A 20357-nucleotide genomic window follows, 5' to 3' on the forward strand; every position below is an offset into this window, starting at 1 on the left:
ATTGTGCAATTGAACTCTTCTTATAAATTCTCTAATGCTTTAGTTCTACAAGCACTTTTTAATAAAATAGAAGCAATTGAATCCATGCATAAATAAATGCTTTGTGCAATTTCAAAAATTTTTACTATATTAATCTTGTCCTATGGGCAATGCAATGAATATTTGTCATGAATGTATTAACCATTTCAACCTAGTAGATAATTTGGTATGATAATCTATCATTGCAAAGGCACCATCATAGCCAAAACAAACCATTTTTGAAATATATAGCCTACATTTCAACATAAAATCAATGCATGTATCATACAAAAAAGATGAAGTGCCATTATCTAGTTCTATTAATTCTAGAAACATGGTGGCTGGTGCGCAGATCGGATGCTGTATGCTCGCATAGTGAATGCCGGAAGGTCCCCAAGAACAAAAGAACTCTACTTTTTGCACAAAACTCAAGGTAAAAAGCATGCACGACATGAATAAGAGACCAATTGGGTGCAATCTCCCCCCATGCCTTGTGTGAGCGCTCCAAAAAGCATGTATTTTATGTATTAATCATCTTCAAGCTCAAATAACAGCCCAAATTACAAAATAGCAAGCTTTGGCTTTTGAGTTTGCTTTAGCACAAAATAGAAATAAAGCTAATGGGCGGTGCCCAAAGAGTCAGGCGTACCCAATGCAATGTCCAAGTACAAATAACATAATCGTGCGCCCATGCGCATACAAAATAATAAATAAATATCCAACGCCTTAATAAATGGGCGCGACAAAATATAGGCGCCATGCCTAAGGTATGTGCCCATCAAAATATAAGTGATAAATCGAATACACGTTATCCTCTAATGCTTTCCTCCCACTGCTGCTATCTCTACACATCAACTGAAGCATTCACAATCGTTAGTAAAATAATACAATTAAACCGACAAAAGTAAATACCTAGCAGTCTTCAGCTACATAAATAAATCAACTGGTTAGAAATCAATCCTAACCTTAATTTATCACGAGTGCATACTCTAAACTCATAAACATTTATTAATTTAATATGTATTTTGCGGAATCACCCGCTATAGAATTACCCATGTACACACTAAATTAATGAAATGCCTGAAAAGGATAGGCGTCCCCAACAACTTCTCGCACAAAGAATCCACTTTGTGTATGAGCCCCGGTCAACAAAGTTTACGGAATCCACCGTAAAACATCACAGAATCCACCGTGGTATGGAATCCACCGTGAAATATGTCTCCTGGCATCATACCCTCGAGGTGGGATAGCAATTGTCCTCAATTGCTATTAGCTCAATGTGGAGCTAACACAGTGGGGAAAGCATTTAAGTCTCTAGTATACATCCATTGGGCCTCTTCAATAGGATGGTTTTTAAACTTGACCAAATATCTAGAATATCTACGGCCAGTTCTAGTGGTCATAAAGTCAGTATCTATGATAGCTTCAGGCTCAAGGATTTCAGTCTCTTCATCTAACAAAGGTGGATTTTCATAAACAGGGTGTACAGGTAATTGTCCTCTAAAGGGTCGTAATAAACTAATGTGAAAGGTGTTGTGAATTTTCCAGTGTGGTGGTAGTTCTAACTTGAATGCATTGTTATTGATTTTGTGAATGATCTTAAATGGTCAATAGAATCTAGGTGCTAATTTCACAACTAGGTGTTTATCTACACTTTGTAATCTACGTTTTTCTATTCTTAACCAAACATAGTCATCAACTTTGAAATTCATGGTCTGTCTTTTCTTATTGGCTTGTTTTGTATATGATTGCTGGGCTTTGGCAATCATGTCTTTAACCTCATCAAAAATAGTAGCATACATGTTAGCAATATCATCAGCACTCTGAATTCTATTTGATAAAGATGCAATAGGTATAGACAATCTATAACCATAAATCACTTCAAATGGTGCTTTCTTTGTAGCTGTGTGTGGTGTATTGTTATATGCAAACTGTAATAAATGCAAATGTGTGTCCCATGTATGTGGTTTAGAAATAGTGTAAGCACGTAAAAGATCTAAAATAGTACTGTTAGTGGCTTATGTTTGTCCATTAGTTTCTGGATGAAATGCAGATGAGAAATCAATCTTTGTTCCTAGGTTAGCAAACAAAGTAATCCAAAAGTTATTACAAAATCTAGAATCACGATCAGAAATAATAACTTTTGGTAATCCATGATTAGTGAAAACAATTTTTAAAAAAAATTGTGTTGTCTGAGATGTTGTTAAAGTTTTCTTACATGGAATGAAATATGCTTGTTTACTAAACATGTCTACTACAGTCCAAATCATATCATGGTTAGCTTTAGTATTAGGTAAACCAGTAATAAAATCCATAGAAATTTGCTCCCATGGTCTCGATGGAATAGATAAATGCATAAGTAATCCATACTGTTTACCATGATGTCTCTTAACTCTTTGACAAATCAAACATTCAGAAACAAAGTTAGATACATCAGTGTTCATATGTGGCCAATAAAAATCTTCAGTTAATGTACGTAAAGTAGATATGATACCTCTCTGACCTTGATATGGAGGACAATGAATCTCATTTAAAACAAAAGATCTGAATGGAACTGTAACATATAATCTCTTTTTATAAAACATGAATCCATCATTATAAGACAGTGAATAAATAGGAATTCAGTTATTTCTAACTAATTTATTCCAATCAGCATGAAAAGTAATGTCCTGATGATAAATATCTTTCATAGGAGTTAAAGAATCAAATGATATAACAAAAATATTATGAATGGCAGGTCTTCTACTTAATGCATCGGACACTACATTTTCTTTACCTGGTTGATATTGAATGATGGGATGAAAACTCTGAGTAAAGGCTGCCCATTTGATATGTCGGTGAGATATTTGGGGTTGGCTAAGTAAATGTCTAATACTTTGTTGGTCAGTCTTAATCATAAATTCAGAACCCATTAAATAGTGTTTCCATTGTCTTAAAGCTTGTACTACAGGTAATAATTCTTTATCATATGTGGAATATTTAAGTTCAGAGGGTTTTAGTTTACAACTAGAATAGGCTATGGGATGATTGTCTTGCATAAGTACGGCTCCTATTCCAGATCCGCTAGCATCAGTGACTACTAAAAAGAATGGTCTATTAAAATCAGGTAGTTGTAAAATAGGAGCACGGGTTAATGCATGTTTCAGTAAGTCAAAAGATTTCTGTTGATTATCAGACCAATGATAAACAATACCTTTCTTCAAAAGTTTAGTCAAAGGCAAAGCAAGTAATGAAAAATTATGCACAAACTTCCTATAGAAACTAGCAAGACCTAGGAAAGATCGTAACTCATACACATTTTTAGGTATAGGCCAGTTTAATCTTGCTTCTATTTTCTTAGGGTCAACCTTAATACCTTGTGATGACACAATATGACCTAGATATTCAATTTCTGTTTAAAAGAACTCACTCTTTCTTGGATTAGCATACAATTGATTATCTTTCAATAACTTGAAAACCAAGGACATATGTTTATAATGTTCTTTCTCATTTTTACTGAATACCAAGATATCATCAAAGAATACTATAACACAATGCTAATATTTCAAAAATATACGATTCATCATTCTACTAAATGTAGCAGGTGCATTAGTCAATCCAAAAGGCATCACTAAAAATTCATAATGACCAAATTGTATTCTAAACGCAGTCTTGAATATGTCAGACTTATCTAATCTTACCTGATGATAACCAGATTTAAGGTCTATTTTACTAAATATAACAAAATCTTGCAGTTTATCCATAAGGTCATCGACTCTAGGAATTGGATATCTATTCTTTACAGTGATCTTATTTAAAGCACGATAGTCAATGCACATACGATAAGTATTATTATTCTTCTTTACCAACAGAACATGTGCACCAAATGGAGAACTACTAGGTCTAATCAATCCTCTATTTAGTAATTCCGATCTTGCAGTTTATCCATAAGGTCATCGACTCTAGGAATTGGATATCTATTCTTTACAGTGATCTTATTTAAAGCACGATAGTCAATGCACATACGATAAGTATTATTATTCTTCTTTACCAACAGAACATGTGCACCAAATGGAGAACTACTAGGTCTAATCAATCCTCTATTTAGTAATTCCTCAACTTGATTTTGAATTTCTTTTTGCTCTATTTGGTTATGCCTATATGGTGCTTTACAAGGTGGTTATGTACCAGAAATCAAATCTATTTTGTGGTCTTCTGGACGTGAAGGAGGTAAACCAGGTGGTAGATCCTCTGCAAAATAGTCTTTAAAATGCGTAAGAAATTCTTTATGCCTAGGGTGTATATGTTTTTCTTTAACTTGCAATTCATTCACCCAAATGAGATAAAATTTACTACTTTTACGTAATGCACGTTTAGCTTGAGTATGCGAAAGCAGTGGAAAAGCTATAGATGTATACATACCATACAATGTAATATGTTTTCCTTGAAATTGAATATTAATTGAATGCGTGGAATAATGTATATAGGGTTATGCTGATGACACCAAGCCATACCTAAAATAATATCACTGGACTGTAATGGTACAACTAGAAAATTCCTTCTTTTAGTGTATTCACCAATTTGAATTTCTAAATCATGCACCTCTTGTGTTTCATTATACCTTGTATCTAAGAATGTTGCTATAATGCGATAATGGGTAGGAACAGTCTGTAACTTCAATTCGTTCACTAACTTTGTAGAAATAAAATCATGAGTACTACCATCATCATGCAAAATAATCTTTTCTTTTCCATGCACTAAACATTTCATTGTCAATAAAGAATGTGGAGTTGACATACTTGGTAAAGTATCCGAAGGAGTAACAATGTCGTCCTCATCTTCCGTAAAGTCAGGCATTTCTTCATGTTCTTCATCTTCCATTGCTCCAAGATCGTTGATATGGACATGTGGCTTCTTCGATTGGCAATTGGTTGCTAGATGTCCAGGTTGATGGCATTTGTAACACACTATAGGTTTGGCTTTAGATACATTGTTTGCAATGGTAGGAAGTCTAGGAGTATTAGGATATGGCTATGAAATTGGCTTAGGGTTGTGATTGGTATTGAATGGTAAAGCAGGTGGTTTTGCCCAAGACTTACGAAAAGATGATGAAGGAAAACGTCCTTGATTAAATCTTCTAAAATTTGAGTTGAATTGCTTAGATCCATAGTTACCATTGGTTTGAAATTGTTGTGGACGCTTGTCTCTTCCTCAAAGTTTGTCTTCAGTATCATGAGCTAAAGAAATTGCGTCTTCAAGAGTTACAGGCTTGAACATATTAACTTCAGCGTAGTAATGCCCAAGTAATCCAGACATATACTTGCGCTTGTGTGTTGCTTCAGGTACATCTTCAAGCATGCGTAACTGGAGTAATGCATTCCAAAAGCATTCGGTGTACTGAGGAATAGGCTCACGATCTCTTTGCTGAAGAAGGTCCCATTGCTTTATGGTTTTTTCATGAAATTGTGGAGGAAGGAAATTCTGCATAAACTTCTTCTTGAAATTCTCCCAGGTAGTGGGACAATCTATACTCTTACGAACCATGGTCCACCAAAGAGATGCTCTATCCACTAAATGATTAGTGACACACTTGATTTTATCTTTTTCTGCATATGTTTCTTCATGAAAGTAATCATCAAACTGACTGATGAATGCAAGAACAGTCTTTCCATCTCGAGTTCCATTGAAAGTACAGAATTTGAAATTTCTTTTACTTATCTTTGTTTCTTTGTGGATGGATTGAGCTTCGAGAGTCGCATCAATGGTTCATCGGATAAGATCTTCGAGTTGTGGTCCATCTTTGTCGGTAGTCGATCGTTGTAAATTGGCCAACTGAACGTGCAAGGCTTGTCGGGTTCTTCGTTCTTCATCCAACTGCATCATAATTAAATCCAATTTTTGCTCAATCGTAGGTTCAGGTAGATCGCCTTCAGCCATTAAATCATCCATATGTGGTTCCGTCATCCTGCAAAACTTCAAAAGACCTCACACTCTCAAAATCCAATTAGCGGGATGAGCATAGCTCAAGATCGAGTATACAAGGCTTATATATTTTTGTGTGCGGCTTTCACAATCTTCGTCTTTGGCTATTGCAGGATTTGTAATCTTTGAAAAATCTGTGTTTTATCCTTTTGCGTGTGCTGAAACTGGTTCAGCAAACCTGCGTATGCGAACAGTATCTTCCAAATGAACAACTTTGCAGTTCGAAGTTTCTGCGCAGGAACAGTCATTTTAGGAGTTTTGAGCACAAGTTAGTTTTGACTTCAAGTGACTTGTCTGACTTGTAGAGTTGCAGACTTATGTGACTTGCAGAGTACTAGTACTTGCAGAACTTGAGTGATTTAGCAGACTTGCAAAATTTAAACTTGGAGGACTTGCAGAACTTATGAGGCTTGTGTAATTGAAAGCTTGGGTGATTTAACTTGTAGCTTATCTAGATCAAAATGGCGAATTTTAGGGGGGGGCCGTTTTTTTCAGCCGTCGAAAATCTCGCGGACCTCCTCTAATGCACCGATTTGAAATTGTGAAGCTTTAAAGCTTCTTTAAGCTTTATAAGCTTTGTATTAAGCTTTGAAGATTATGAAATTTTGAAGACTTATCTCTGTAACTCCATGACTTGTATGAGAGGATGTAGGAGTGGTCCTCCGTCATTGCAGGCTGGTCCTTCGCGATCTGAGGATAGAAACACATGTTCTTGACCGCCAAGAATCCACCCGTATCGACCGTTCACGATGAGATTGTCCGTAGAGCTCGACCGTTCCAGGAGCTCCGCCTTTGCACAAGATGGGTAGCGATTGGAAGCTCTTGATCTCAGCTTCGCTCTGATACCATTGGTGGGCAGATCCAATGCTGTACACTCGTGTAGTGAATGCCGGAAGGTCCCCAAGAATAAAAGAACTCTACTTTTTGCACAAAACTCAAGGTAAAAAGCATGCACGACATGAACAAGAGACCAATTGGGTGCAATCTCCCCCCATGCCTTGTGTGAGCACTCCACAAAGCATATATTTTATGTATTAATCATCTTCAAGCTCAAATAATAGCCCAAATTACAAAATAGCAAGCTTTGGGCTTTTGAGTTTGCTTTAGCACAAAATAGAAATAAAGCTAATGGGTGGTGCCCAAAGAGTCAGGCGTACCCAATGCAATGTCCAAGTACAAATAACATAATCGTGCGCCCATGCGCATACAAAATAATAAATAAATATCCAACGCCTTAATAAATAGGCGCGACAAAATATAGGCGCCATGCCTAAGATATGCACCCATCAAAATATAAGTGATAACTCGAATACATGCTATCCTCCAACGCTTTCCTCCGCCACTGCTGCTATCTCTACACATAAACTGAAGCATTCACAATCGTTACTAAAATAATGCAATTAAACCAACAAAAGTGAATACCTTGCAGCCTTTAGCTACATAAATAAATCAACTGGTTAGAAATCAATCCTAACCTTAATTTATCACGAGTGCGCACTCTAAACTCATAAATGTTTATTAATTTAATATGTATTTTGTAGAATCATCCGCTATGGAATTATCCATGTATACACTAAATTAATGAAACGCCAAAAAAGGATAGGTGTCCCCATCAACTTCTCACACAAAGAATCCACTTTGTGTATGAGCCCCGGTCAACAGAGTTTACGGAATTCACCGTAAAACCTCACGGAATCCATCGTGGCACGGAATCCACCGTGAAATATGCCTCCTCGCATTAGTGGTAGGTTCATAATTATCCGAAAAGGAAACATAGACAATCATATTTTACCTATTTCCTACATTTGTAGACTTATCTAATAGTAAACCAAAAAAATGAGACAATTAAATCTGAGCAATTTGAGCCTTCAATATCGGTTCACTAATAGACTGTATAAACATGGCACATGCCTTCTCATTTCTATACATCTCAGTAGGAGCACATTCACAATCAAGGGCCTAAAGTAATTCTAAACTATGTTCGTAAGTACAAAAGATAAGATATGCTTTGTTACTTGATATATACCAGCAAATAGAGCTTTACATGCACGATCAATATTATCTTTTCCTTCCTCTAATGTATGAGTTATTAAAAATTTTTGACATCACAGTGATACGTGGCTAGCTTATGAGACTTAGGTTTTGCGTGATCAATTAACATACTAATTTAGATATTTATTGAGATACATTTACCAAATTCACTCTTTCATTTTGGATCGTGTTTACAAAATGTGCAAAATATTCTAGCAAATTCGCGATCAAAGTATGCCCAATTGAAAGTTCTAGTCCATGCTTCATTTCAATTTGCCCTAGTATTTGATGTCTTAACATTTCCACATCTCCTACAAGCTTATCTTTTTCTTTGAATTCATCATTTAATAAATCAACCGTTTCATTATTATAAACATTAGATACAAGGTTCTTGTTTACCTTTCTATGCTTAGACCCTGATACCTTATTTTCATTTGATTGCACTTTAATAAAATCACACATACTAGGCAATGAAGATTGCATAAGGTTTGACATAGTGAATTATATTTTCCAATAACACAAAAACTAATTTCAAAAGCCTAAAGTAAATTTATGAAATGTGTAATACAATCACTTATAAAAAATTTAAATTTTAAAGAGTCATTGGTCAGAAACAATTAATCAATATACTAGACATCACGAATATTATCTTATATATAAATTTTTAGACTTCAATATGTATTTTATATATGTTTAAATCTCTCTCTATTCTTTTTTACCCTCCCCTCCTCTCTTTCCTCTCTCTCTCTACACCCATTAAATATATATATTTATTTGTACGCCCGTCATCTATCTCTACGCCTATTATCTCTGTGCTCGATCGAGCCCTCTCTCTCTCTCTCTCTCTCTCTCTCTCTCTCTCTCTCTCTCTCTCTCTCAGCTAATTGTCTATCTAGGACTCCATCTCTCTTTCTCTCTCTCTCTCTCTCTCTCTCTCTCTCTCTCTCTCTCAACAACAATATAATTACATAGCATAGCATATGCAGCAACACAAAGCACTTGAGTAGTTTCAATAAGGAAGAATGGGTAGAAAAATTATGACATGCCTGGAATTGTGAGTTCCAAAAGCTTAATTCAATCTCTAAGAGTGCTTGTGTGAGTCTAAAAATCTTGAAGGTTGTTGAGTGAATATGGTTCAATTGAGTTGCACCCAAGAAGCTTGAAAGTTTTGTATTTTTGAAGATAATGATTTAGAAGTTAATTAAACTTTAGAACTTAAGGAACTAACTTCTAGAAGAGTTGGAGCCTTGAACATTACATATTAAATTCTCTTCCATGCCATAGGTGTATTAATAAGTACATTAAGTCGTATTTATAAATCTTGACTGTTGAGTCTTGATAAATTTATATTCAAAATTTAAAGGACCCTTTCTTATGCATGCATTGAAAATCAAGGTTTAATGACAAGAGAATCTTTAAAAAAAGCATAGATTTTGATAAACCCTTCAAAAAAAGACTAGGTATCAAGATTTATCATTTAAATAAAAGGACCAATAAAAATCCACTTCCTTTTTTTCTCATTTACAAAATACATTAGAAAACGATTTTTCGTGAACATTAAGTCACCCATCTACGAATAATCCAAAAATATCAATTTCCAAATGGGATAAAAATTTGAATAATATATCATGTATACTCTATACATTTCAGAGCACCTTGATATGCATATCCTATCCTATCGTGATGAGAGGCGGTGGAAATGCAACGTGCCATATATTGCCAAAACATAAAAAGTCATCCACCTCCGCTTTTATAATTATGAGCAGACTTGCCGCCGTGCATATGTATTGGACGATATTCAGTAATGTATGGCTCCATGTGCGTAAATGACTCTGATCTCTCATCAGCGCCTAGACTCGTGTATATCGAGGAGTCGTGTACTGATTTTGCGTGGTTTGGGATATATCCCAGGTTGAACTTCCCAAAGGGCCATTAGTGATATATATATATATATATATAAAATCATTTTCATGTATATATTGGACGATATTCAATGTGCGTGCGTGACTCTCATCTCTGATCAGCGCCTAGACTCGTGTATGTCGAGGAGTCGTTTTCTGGTTTTGCGTAGGCTGGTTTTGCGTACGCCTACATTGCCTTCTTGTCGTTCTTGTAACCTCACCTGCTCCCAATGGCTGCCTTCAGCATTGCTCATGCAGCTAACGTCGGCCAGCTCGTCCTGCTTGTGATCCTCTGCGGCCTCGCCGCAGGCGCGTATGCCGTGAGTCTAATTCCTTCTGCTAGTTAAAAGCACTGTGAACACCTAATTAGCTTGGCTGCTTGACACTCTACCACCAAGATTGTGCACTGTAGCAGCATTGCTACTTCTATTAATATTATTATGATTGCTTCGAGCTTAAAACTACGAACAAGTCGTGTAACATGTCTAATGTGCATTTATAGTCTTTGTTAGCGGAGTTTGCCGCTGACTGGAAGACAAAGCATGTACAGGCAGAATTTGATAGCTTATAATCATCTTGAAGCATAGTTGGTTACTGGGAACGTCAGGCAAATTTTTTATTGACTCCTTTCGGTCTTTTACAGTCATGTGACTACGCTGCATCCTGCTCCAATGAAGGCGTGTCAGGGACCATACTCAGCGCCATTTGTGTAGCCGTGAATGGGAACGATGTGAGCACATCAATCGATCTGAACGCTAAAATAAGCAATAATAATGGCCAACTTGTATGCCCTGGCGCCGACTTTGCAGCAAGTTGCTCCAATATAGGCCTAAACGGCGAAAACACTCTGACCGCCAACTGCAGATCCACCAGCGGTAGCCTCATCCAAACAAACCTGGACCTCAACAACTGCATTTCCAACAATAACGGAAACCTCCAATTTTGTGTTTAAATTGCATTACAACGACGGTACATATGGATGCATGTATCGGTGACGCATGTGTCTACTTGGCATGCCTGCCAATATCATCTGGTGAGTTGCGATGCTGTGACTACTGTAACATGGTGAGCATGATCTCATGCGTGCATGTTTTTTGAGGAGAAGGATGCCATGATATTTGTAAACATTGCCTCCGATCATCGGTAATTAAATAAGCTCTGATCATGCTTGGAAAATTGTTTGGCATGAGTTATTGAGTGAAGAGTTCTCATTGTCGACAACACGAGACAGTAGCCAGAAAAGGCGTTGCATCTTTTACTTCGTTTCTATGCTACTTATGAAAGGATTAAGTGTTTAGAATGATCAGACTTGTCTGAACATTCTATTAACATGCCAGGATGACAGTTCTATATATATTATCATTAACAAGGTCACCCAAGTTTGTAGAAAGTTACATATAACTAAGCGTTCTCCCTTGTTGTGCCCATTCAATATATACTACATAAGCAATGTTGTGCACTATCGTACAACCATGGAGTAAGATCTAGTACAAGGCTTACAATAGATTATGCAAGGTCTGATGTAGATCTACAATTTGACAATTTCCATAGCAGCTCACTATCCTTCATTCAATTTATCATGATTCTTAGCCCAGCTTAAATAGATGGTATGTGTTAATATCTATTTGTCTACGTAAATGGAATTTTCTTTGCTAGCCATTCTTCTTTAGGATTTCACATTACTGCTATTGTGGATAAAAGGCTCTTCATCATCTTATTATCACCTACATGTTTTGAATTAATTTTATAGGTTCCACACGCTAGTTGTGTGTCTACACGAGGTAGGCTTTGAAACTACTACTTGGAGAATCATGCATGTTCATGGTACCAAATATTCTATAATATGCATACTAACAAAACTCTTACTACTTTTGTCCAATACCTCTCTCTCTCTCTCTCTCTCTCTCTCTCTCTCTATCTAGCATATGCAAGAGAGTTTTGTTTCTCTTGATAATTAACACCATCTAGGTCCTAAACATGCATGTTTGAGAAATAGGTCTGCGTGTTGAAATATTTTGGACATTTATTTCTTTCCATACTTCTAGAATTGCAACTTACACTAGAAAATAGAGGCTTGTCTCCCAATCATAGCAATGTAATCAAGATGCAAAGCATACAAATCGCCAACTATGGACAAGCTTTACTAACTAACACCAAGGATGTTTCAATGACCATAAAGTTTAGAAGATTGTTGTCAATCATTTGATTTAGCTCGAATATGGAGCCTAGGTCCTCATAACTTACCCTCAAATACAAAGTCACTCTTAAATTGCATGACAGTATTTACAACCTCACTATTTTTTCCTAATTTCCTTGACATTGTGATAATTTGCATCTAGATCATATAAAGAAATATCAATACTTAATCATGACATTATAGATTTATCAATAACAAACACTACAACAAAAAGGCTCCATAGACATGCATGTAGACACAATATTTGAACTGTGTTAAAAAATGTCGGGCGCGTTTATTACCATGTCTACTACTGCGTCCAAAAGTGCACTTATAGTGAGAGTTACATGCCCATATAGACGCGCGTATTGACGTGCTATGTAAATATATAATCGTATTTATAAAAAAGTGGATATATTCATATTGTGCGCCTATACACGCGTGTATCTGCGCATCTAAAAAAACGTTTACTCTGCAAGTTTTTGAGGAGAATAGATGCGCATTTATCTTGCAATTTAGACGTGCTAAACAAAGGTGTGGAAAAAAAAACCAGAGAAAGCCACATGCTCTCTGGTTTTTTTCCCCCCATCAACATTAAATTGTATGCTTAGGGAAAACAGAGAAAGATTACTTCAAAGATTTTTGTACTAAAAACAAAATAATGTATATAGAACACGAAATTTCATATATATAGTCGAAACGTTTTTACATGATAAGTTCTAGTGCTTGTGATATCAAGCATGGTCATGGTCGCAAGCACTAGTTGAAAATAATACATATCAAAAATAAAAACTACAAGCCAAGGGGAGGCATGCATGAATGGGGCTCCTCTACATCTCCTCAGAAGAGGCATCATCATCGCTACCATCACCGCTGCCGTTGTCGCCACTGCTACTGCTAGTCTCCCCTTCGCTATTCTCAACTATATCACGGTTCGCCTACACAAAGGATTAAGGTATATAAATACCATTACAAACAATAAATTAGAGTTACCTATACTTTTCATGTAAAAAATAAAGCATACATCTTCTAGTTGTGGAATCCTCATGATACGATTATATTGCTCCTTCGTGATGAGTCCCTCCTCGTAGAAATACTGCCAAGTGGACGCCCGGTTATGACCTTGATGGTAGCCTACCTCTCTAGGAGTAGGCATCCTACCAACGATATAATACTACAAAACAATTTGAACATACAACGTATTAGAATACACTACATAATGAAGTGAAACAAATTACAAAATTTAATTTAAAAAAAGAAATCAAATAATACTTACAAACTCAGTCTCCCATGACTCCCTCCCACTCGATCCATAATGCGACGATCCCATGGTTACCATCTGGATACGTCGCACCTCTGCATGCTGGCGACTTGTCATTTTCTCTACTGCTCTCTTCTTGGCCTCTTTCCACTCCCTGCGGTGGTAATTGGGTGGTTGGCCATATCCAGGGCACCCCTGCTCTTATCTCCGCAATGACTCCTTGACGTGCATCATAAGGTGAGACCTCTTATTATGAAGCTCGTCTCTTACCTTTGACCGTCCCCAATCATCTGAGAATCGTGAATTCTTGGGATTAGGGTACCTTCTATGTACTGCCCGCAACACCTCTTGCCACAAACCATTTTTTTAGTGCTTGAAGGGAATCATGCAATCTTTGTATGTGGCATGCACGACACTCCTCAAGTAGGCTATCACTTCCCTTCCCTCAGAGTCATGCAAGATACCACCAACATCAATGATAGAGTAGTACATTTGTGGAGGCTCACCTCTCTCATTTCCCAGTGAGGGTGATCGAGAGCCACCTCCTTGGCAACCCCCACAAAGCCTTCGACCTCCTCGTCCTCCCGCACAACTCTCCCTTCTCCCTTGATGGGCACTACCCTCTACCTTACTCGATGCACGTGCTTTTGCACATGCACGTGCTTTGGTCGATCCATGTACTTCAACTGATCCCTATGCATCACCTGATCTGTGTGTATACATAGTGCGTGGAATACTTGTTAGCAGAGGTGTACCAAGGTTTGGTATTTGTGCAGCAGTGCCAGGCAAAGATGTGATAGGTGTCCCAAACATCACATTGAAAATCTCCTCTGCAGTGGGAGGGTGACCAAGATAATTGGTCATCTCCCCCATGAATTGCTCCTTGTTTGAAAAACCTCCAAAAAAGCTACTAACACCTCTAGAAAACTCCGCTAAGGTGTTGTTCATGCGTTCCAACTCAGGATCAGTGCTGGAAGATCCAGGATTCCACATCTACACAAGAAAAATCATATTATCCTATGCAGATAAAACATATTACATGTTGCATCTATATCTGCGTCTCTGTGTGCATCTGTCAGCGCGTCTATTTCCGCATCTATACCTGCGTCTACACTGTCATCTGGATGCACTGACAGATACGCACACTACAACAGAAACGAGGCATAGACGCGCATGTTAGACGCACAAAGTCGGGTGCGTCTATCATTGCATCTATAAGTGCGTGTAAAAGTACGTGTAAATAGATCTAATCATGTCGTCGTCATCACCTAGTGCGGTGCATGCAGATGAGTCAATGAGCACATCCTCAAGTGAGAATGAAATATTGCGTCTTCATAATCGAGATGCATGGCTACGACGAAAAAATAAATACATGTGTGATCGTTGTCGAGGGTGTATTTTTCGAGCACGTCAAATTGCAATGTCACACCTCAGCTTGTATGGAGAATGGAACCGAGAAGAATCACCAGTATTCATTGTTTTTTTTAACCACTAAAATTGCTAGTCTATGTTACGGGAATTATATATCAACATATATGAAACTCCCTTTTGTGATTGAGCAGGATGCGGTGCCACATCCTCAGATACTCCCTCCCGGGCGTCGAGAGGCTGCAAAACATCGACGCAAGGAGGCAGAGTCTTCAAAAAGAGTAGAGACTGACGACCATGATAGTAGCCCTCATGAAATGCCCCATCAAGTCGTAGAGGATGAGATTTTGGACAACATGGTATACCATCTATTTTCGCAACCGGTTCAGGGAGAAGGTCACTCTACGAAGCCAGATGATCCACGATATGTAGCATCATCTACTCCATTTTTAATCATCTTCAAGTAGAGAAATTACGAGATACATATTGCAATGCTTGCTACTAATTGGAAGGTTTTTGTCGCTTGTCGCTTTTTACTTATATCAAGCTTGTCAACTGGAGAAACTGCCATTCATTAGAGAGCAATAAAAAAATAATTATTAACTCTATTTTTTTAATTCAATGATTCAATGTGTATTCTTAATTCTATGGTTTTTATCATGCGCATACGTGCATGCTCAAGAATCAATTTCATGTGGTTAAATAATTATTAACTTTGGCTTTTTAATATGTGAATTCTAATTTTAGGTGGTTAAATAATTGTGCGTCTGTTGGCGCATGTATATTGGCGTCTATTTGCGCGGATATATAGGTGAAAAAATCATGTCTATTTACACGCACTTTAACATGCACTTATAGATGCAATGATAGGCGTGCCCGACTTTGTGCGTCTATGTCTCGTTTCTGTTGTAGTGTGCACATCTGTCAGTGCATCCAGATGACAGTGTAGACGGAGGTATAGATGCGGAAATAGACGCGCTGATAGACGCACACAGAGATGTAGATATAGACGTAACATGTAATATGTTTTATCTGCATAGAATAATATGATTTTTCTTGTGTAGATGGGGGAATCCTGGATCTTCCAGCACTGATCCTGAGTTGGAACACATGAACAACACCTTAGTAGAGTTTTCTAGAGGTGTTAGTAGCTTTTTTGGAGGTTTTCCAAACAAGGAGCAATTCATGGGGGAGATGACCAATTATCTTGGTCGCCCTCCCACTGCAGAGGAGGTTTTCAGTGTGATGTCTGGGACACCTATCACATCTTTGCCTAGCACTGCTGCACAAACACCAAACCTTGGCACACCTCTACTAACAAGTACTCCACGCACTATGCATACACACAGATCAGGTGATGCATAGGGATTAACTAAAGTACATGGATCGATCGAAGCACATGCATGTGCAGAAGCATGTGTATCGAGTGAGGTAGAGGGTAGTGCCCATCAAGGGAGAAGGGAGAGTCGTGCGGGAGGACGAGGAGGTCAAGGGCTTTGTGGGGGTTGCCTAGGAGGTGGCTCTCGATCACCCTCACCGGGAAATGAGAGAGGTGAGCCTCCACAAATGTACTACTCTATCATTGATGTTGGTGGTATCTTGCATGACTCTGAGCGAAGGGAAGTGATAGCCTACTTGAGGAGTGTCGTGCATGCCACATACAAAGATTGCATGATTCCCTTCAAGCACCAAAAAAATGGTTTGTGGCAAGAGGTGCTGCGGGCAGTACATAGAAGGTACCCTAATCCCGAGAATTCACGATTCTCAGATAATTGGGGACGGTCAAAGGTGAGAGACACATTTCATAACAAGAGGTCTCACCTTATGACACGCGCCAAGCAGTCACTGCGGAGACAAGAGCAGGGGTGCCCTGGATATGGCCAACCACCCAATTGCCACCGCACGGAGTTGAAAGAGGCCAAGAAGAGAGCAGCAGAGAAAATGACAAGTCGCCAGCATGCAGAGGCGTGACGTATCTAGATGGTAACCATGGGATGGTCGCATTATGGATCGGGTGGGAGGGAGTCATGGGAGACTGAGTTTGTAAGTATTATTTGATTTTTTTTTAAAATTAAATTTTGTAATTTGTTTCACTTCATTATGTAGTGTATTCTAATACGTTGTATGTTCAAATTGTTTTGTAGTATCATATCGTTGGTAGGATGCCTACTCCTAAAGAGATAGGCTACCATCGAGGTCATAACCAGGCATCCACTTGGCAGTATTTCTACGAGGAGGGACTCATCACGGAGGAGCAATATAATCGTGCCATGAGGATTCCACAACCAGAAGAGGTATGTTTTATTTTTTACATGAAAAGTATAGGTAACTCTAATTTATTCTTTGTAATGGTATTTATATACCTAATTCTTTGTGTAGGCGAACCCTGATGTAGTTGAGAATAGCGAAGGGGAGACTAGCAGTAGCGGTGGCAACAACGGCAGCGGTGGTGGTAGCGATAATGATGCCTCTTCTGAGGAGATGTAGAGGAGCCCCATGCATGCATGCCTCCCCTTGGCTTGTAGTTTTCATTTTTGATATGTATTACTTTCAGCTAGTGCTTGCGACCATGACCATGCTTGAGATCACAAGCACTAGAACTCATCACGTAAAAATGTTTCATCTATATATATGAAATTTCGTGTTCTACATACATTGTTTTGTTTTTAGTACAAAAATCTTTAAAGTAATCTTTCTCTGTTTTCCCTAAGCATACAATTTGATGTTGATGGGGGAAAAAAAAACCAGAGAGCATGTGGCTTTCTCTGGTTTTTTTTTCACACCTCTGTTTAGCGTGTTTATCAGCATGACTAAATTGCAGGATAAATGCGCATCTATTCTCGTCAAAAACTTGCAGAGTAAACGCTTTTTTAGATGCGCAGATACACACGTGTATAGACGCACAATATGAATATATCCACTTTTTTATAAATACGATTATATATTTACGTAGCACGTCAATACGCGCGTCTATATGGGCATGTAACTCTCACTATAAGTGCGCTTTTAGACGCAAAATTTTAGACGCAGTAGTAGATGTGGTAATAAAAGTGCCCGACATTTTTTAACACAGTTCAAATATTGTGTCTACAAGCGCGTCTATGGAGCCTTTTTGTTGTAGTGTTTGTTATTGATAAATCTATAATGTCATGATTAAGTATTGATCTTTCTTTATATGATCTAGATGCAAATTATCACAATGTCAAGGAAATTAGGAAAGAATAGTGAGGTTGTAAATATTGTCATGCAATTTAAGAGTGACTTTGTATTTGAGGGTAAGTTATGAGGACCTAGGCTCCATATTCGAGCTAAATCAAATGATTGACAACAATCTTCTAAACTTTATGGTCATTGAAACATCCTTGGTGTTAGTAAAGCTTGTCCATAGTTGGCGATTTGTATGCTTTGCATCTTGATTACATTGCTATGATTGGGAGACAAGCCTCTATTTTCTAGTGTAAGTTGCAATTCTAGAAGTATGGAAAGAAATAAATGTCCAAAATATTTCAACACCCAGACCTATTTCTCAAACATGCATGTTTAGGACCTAGATGGTGTTAATTATCAAGAGAAACAAAACTCTCTTGCATATGCTAGAGAGAGAGAGAGAGAGAGAGAGAGAGAGAGAGGTATTGGACAAAAGTAGTAAGAGTTTTGTTAGTATGCATATTATAGAATATTTGGTACCATGAACATGCATGATTCTCCAAGTAGTAGTTTCAAAGCCTACCTCGTGTAGACACACAACTAGCGTGTGGAACCTATAAAATTAATTCAAAACATGTAGGTGATAATAAGATGATGAAGAGCCTTTTATCCACAATAGCAGTAATGTGAAATCCTAAAGAAGAATGGCTAGCAAAGAAAATTCCATTTACGTAGACAAATAGATATTAACACATACCATCTATTTAAGCTGAGCTAAGAATCATGATAAATTGAATGAAGGATAGTGAGCTGCTATGGAAATTGTCAAATTGTAGATCTACATCAGACCTTGCATAATCTATTGTAAGCCTTGTACTAGATCTTACTCCATGGTTGTACGATAGTGCACAACATTGCTTATGTAGTATATATTGAATGGGCACAACAAGGGAGAACGCTTAGTTATATGTAACTTTCTACAAACTTGGGTGACCTTGTTAATGATAATATATATAGAACTGTCATCCTGGCATGTTAATAGAATGTTCAGACAAGTCTGATCATTCTAAACACTTAATCCTTTCATAAGTAGCATAGAAACGAAGTAAAAGATGCAACGCCTTTTCTGGCTACTGTCTCGTGTTGTCGACAATGAGAACTCTTCACTCAATAACTCATGACAAACAATTTTCCAAGCATGATCAGAGCTTATTTAATTACCGATGATCGGAGGCAATGTTTACAAATATCATGGCATCCTTCTCCTCAAAAAACATGCACGCATGAGATCATGCTCACCATGTTACAGTAGTTACAGCATCGCAACTCACCAGATGATATTGGCAGGCATGCCAAGTAGACACATGCGTCACCGATACATGCATCCATATGTACCGTCGTTGTAATGCAATTTAAACACAAAATTGGAGGTTTCCGTTATTGTTGGAAATGCAGTTGTTGAGGTCCAGGTTTGTTTGGATGAGGCTACCGCTGGTGGATCTGCAGTTGGCGGTCAGAGTGTTTTCGCCGTTTAGGCCTATATTGGAGCAACTTGCTGCAAAGTCGGCGCCAGGGCATACAAGTTGGCCATTATTATTGCTTATTTTAGCGTTCAGATCGATTGATGTGCTCACATCGTTCCCATTCACGGCTACACAAATGGCGCTGAGTATGGTCCCTGACACGCCTTCATTGGAGCAGGATGCAGCGTAGTCACATGACTGTAAAAGACCGAAAGGAGTCAATAAAAAATTTGCCTGACGTTCCCAGTAACCAACTATGCTTCAAGATGATTATAAGCTATCAAATTCTGCCTGTACATGCTTTGTCTTCCAGTCAGCGGCAAACTCCGCTAACAAAGACTATAAATGCACATTAGACATGTTACACGACTTGTTCGTAGTTTTAAGCTCGAAGCAATCATAATAATATTAATAGAAGTAGCAATGCTGCTACAGTGCACAATCTTGGTGGTAGAGTGTCAAGCAGCCAAGCTAATTAGGTGTTCACAGTGCTTTTAACTAGCAGAAGGAATTAGACTCACGGCATACGCGCCTGCGGCGAGGCCGCAGAGGATCACAAGCAGGACGAGCTGGCCGACGTTAGCTGCATGAGCAATGCTGAAGGCAGCCATTGGGAGCAGGTGAGGTTACAAGAACGACAACAAGGCAATGTAGGTAATGTACGAATACATCGAGCATGGAAAGGAATACCCTTGCTTTTATAACGGATCTCGGCAATGTGTGGGCTCTCTTTTTCAAAGTGATTTCACAAGTTCAGCCTCGGATATATCCGACCCAGCCCACGCAAAATCAGAAAACGACTCCTCCGACCCAGCCTACGCAAAACCAGAAAACGACTCCTCGACATACACGAGTCTAGGCGCTGATCAGAGATGAGAGTCACGCACGCACATTGAATATCGTCCAATATATACATGAAAATGATTTTATATATATATATATATATATCACTAATGGCCCTTTGGGAAGTT

General features: G+C 38.1%; 2 protein-coding genes across 2 annotated transcripts; one reads left to right on the forward strand and one right to left on the reverse strand.

The window, feature by feature from the left end:
- The first annotated feature begins 10093 nt into the window (after positions 1 to 10093).
- On the forward strand, positions 10094 to 11045 carry LOC148027044 (uncharacterized). Its single transcript, XM_087691574.1, has 2 exons — positions 10094 to 10231; positions 10555 to 11045. The coding sequence occupies exons 1-2, from the start codon at positions 10142 to 10144 to the stop codon at positions 10861 to 10863; spliced, it is 399 nt and encodes a 132-aa protein (XP_087547700.1). The 5' UTR covers positions 10094 to 10141; the 3' UTR covers positions 10864 to 11045.
- A 7992-nt stretch (positions 11046 to 19037) lies between these two features.
- Positions 19038 to 20120, reverse strand: LOC148027045 (uncharacterized). Its single transcript, XM_087691573.1, has 2 exons — positions 19908 to 20120; positions 19038 to 19584 (listed from the first exon to the last, which is right to left on the reverse strand). Exons 1-2 carry the CDS (start codon positions 19995 to 19997, stop codon positions 19276 to 19278), a joined length of 399 nt encoding a protein of 132 aa, XP_087547699.1. The 5' UTR covers positions 19998 to 20120; the 3' UTR covers positions 19038 to 19275.
- Between the last annotated feature and the right edge of the window lie 237 nt (positions 20121 to 20357).

This window comes from Lygodium microphyllum, chromosome 13 (assembly GCF_053477565.2).
Source record: "Lygodium microphyllum isolate KBCC chromosome 13, Lygodium_microphyllum_v1.1.10, whole genome shotgun sequence".
NCBI lineage: Eukaryota > Viridiplantae > Streptophyta > Polypodiopsida > Schizaeales > Lygodiaceae > Lygodium > Lygodium microphyllum.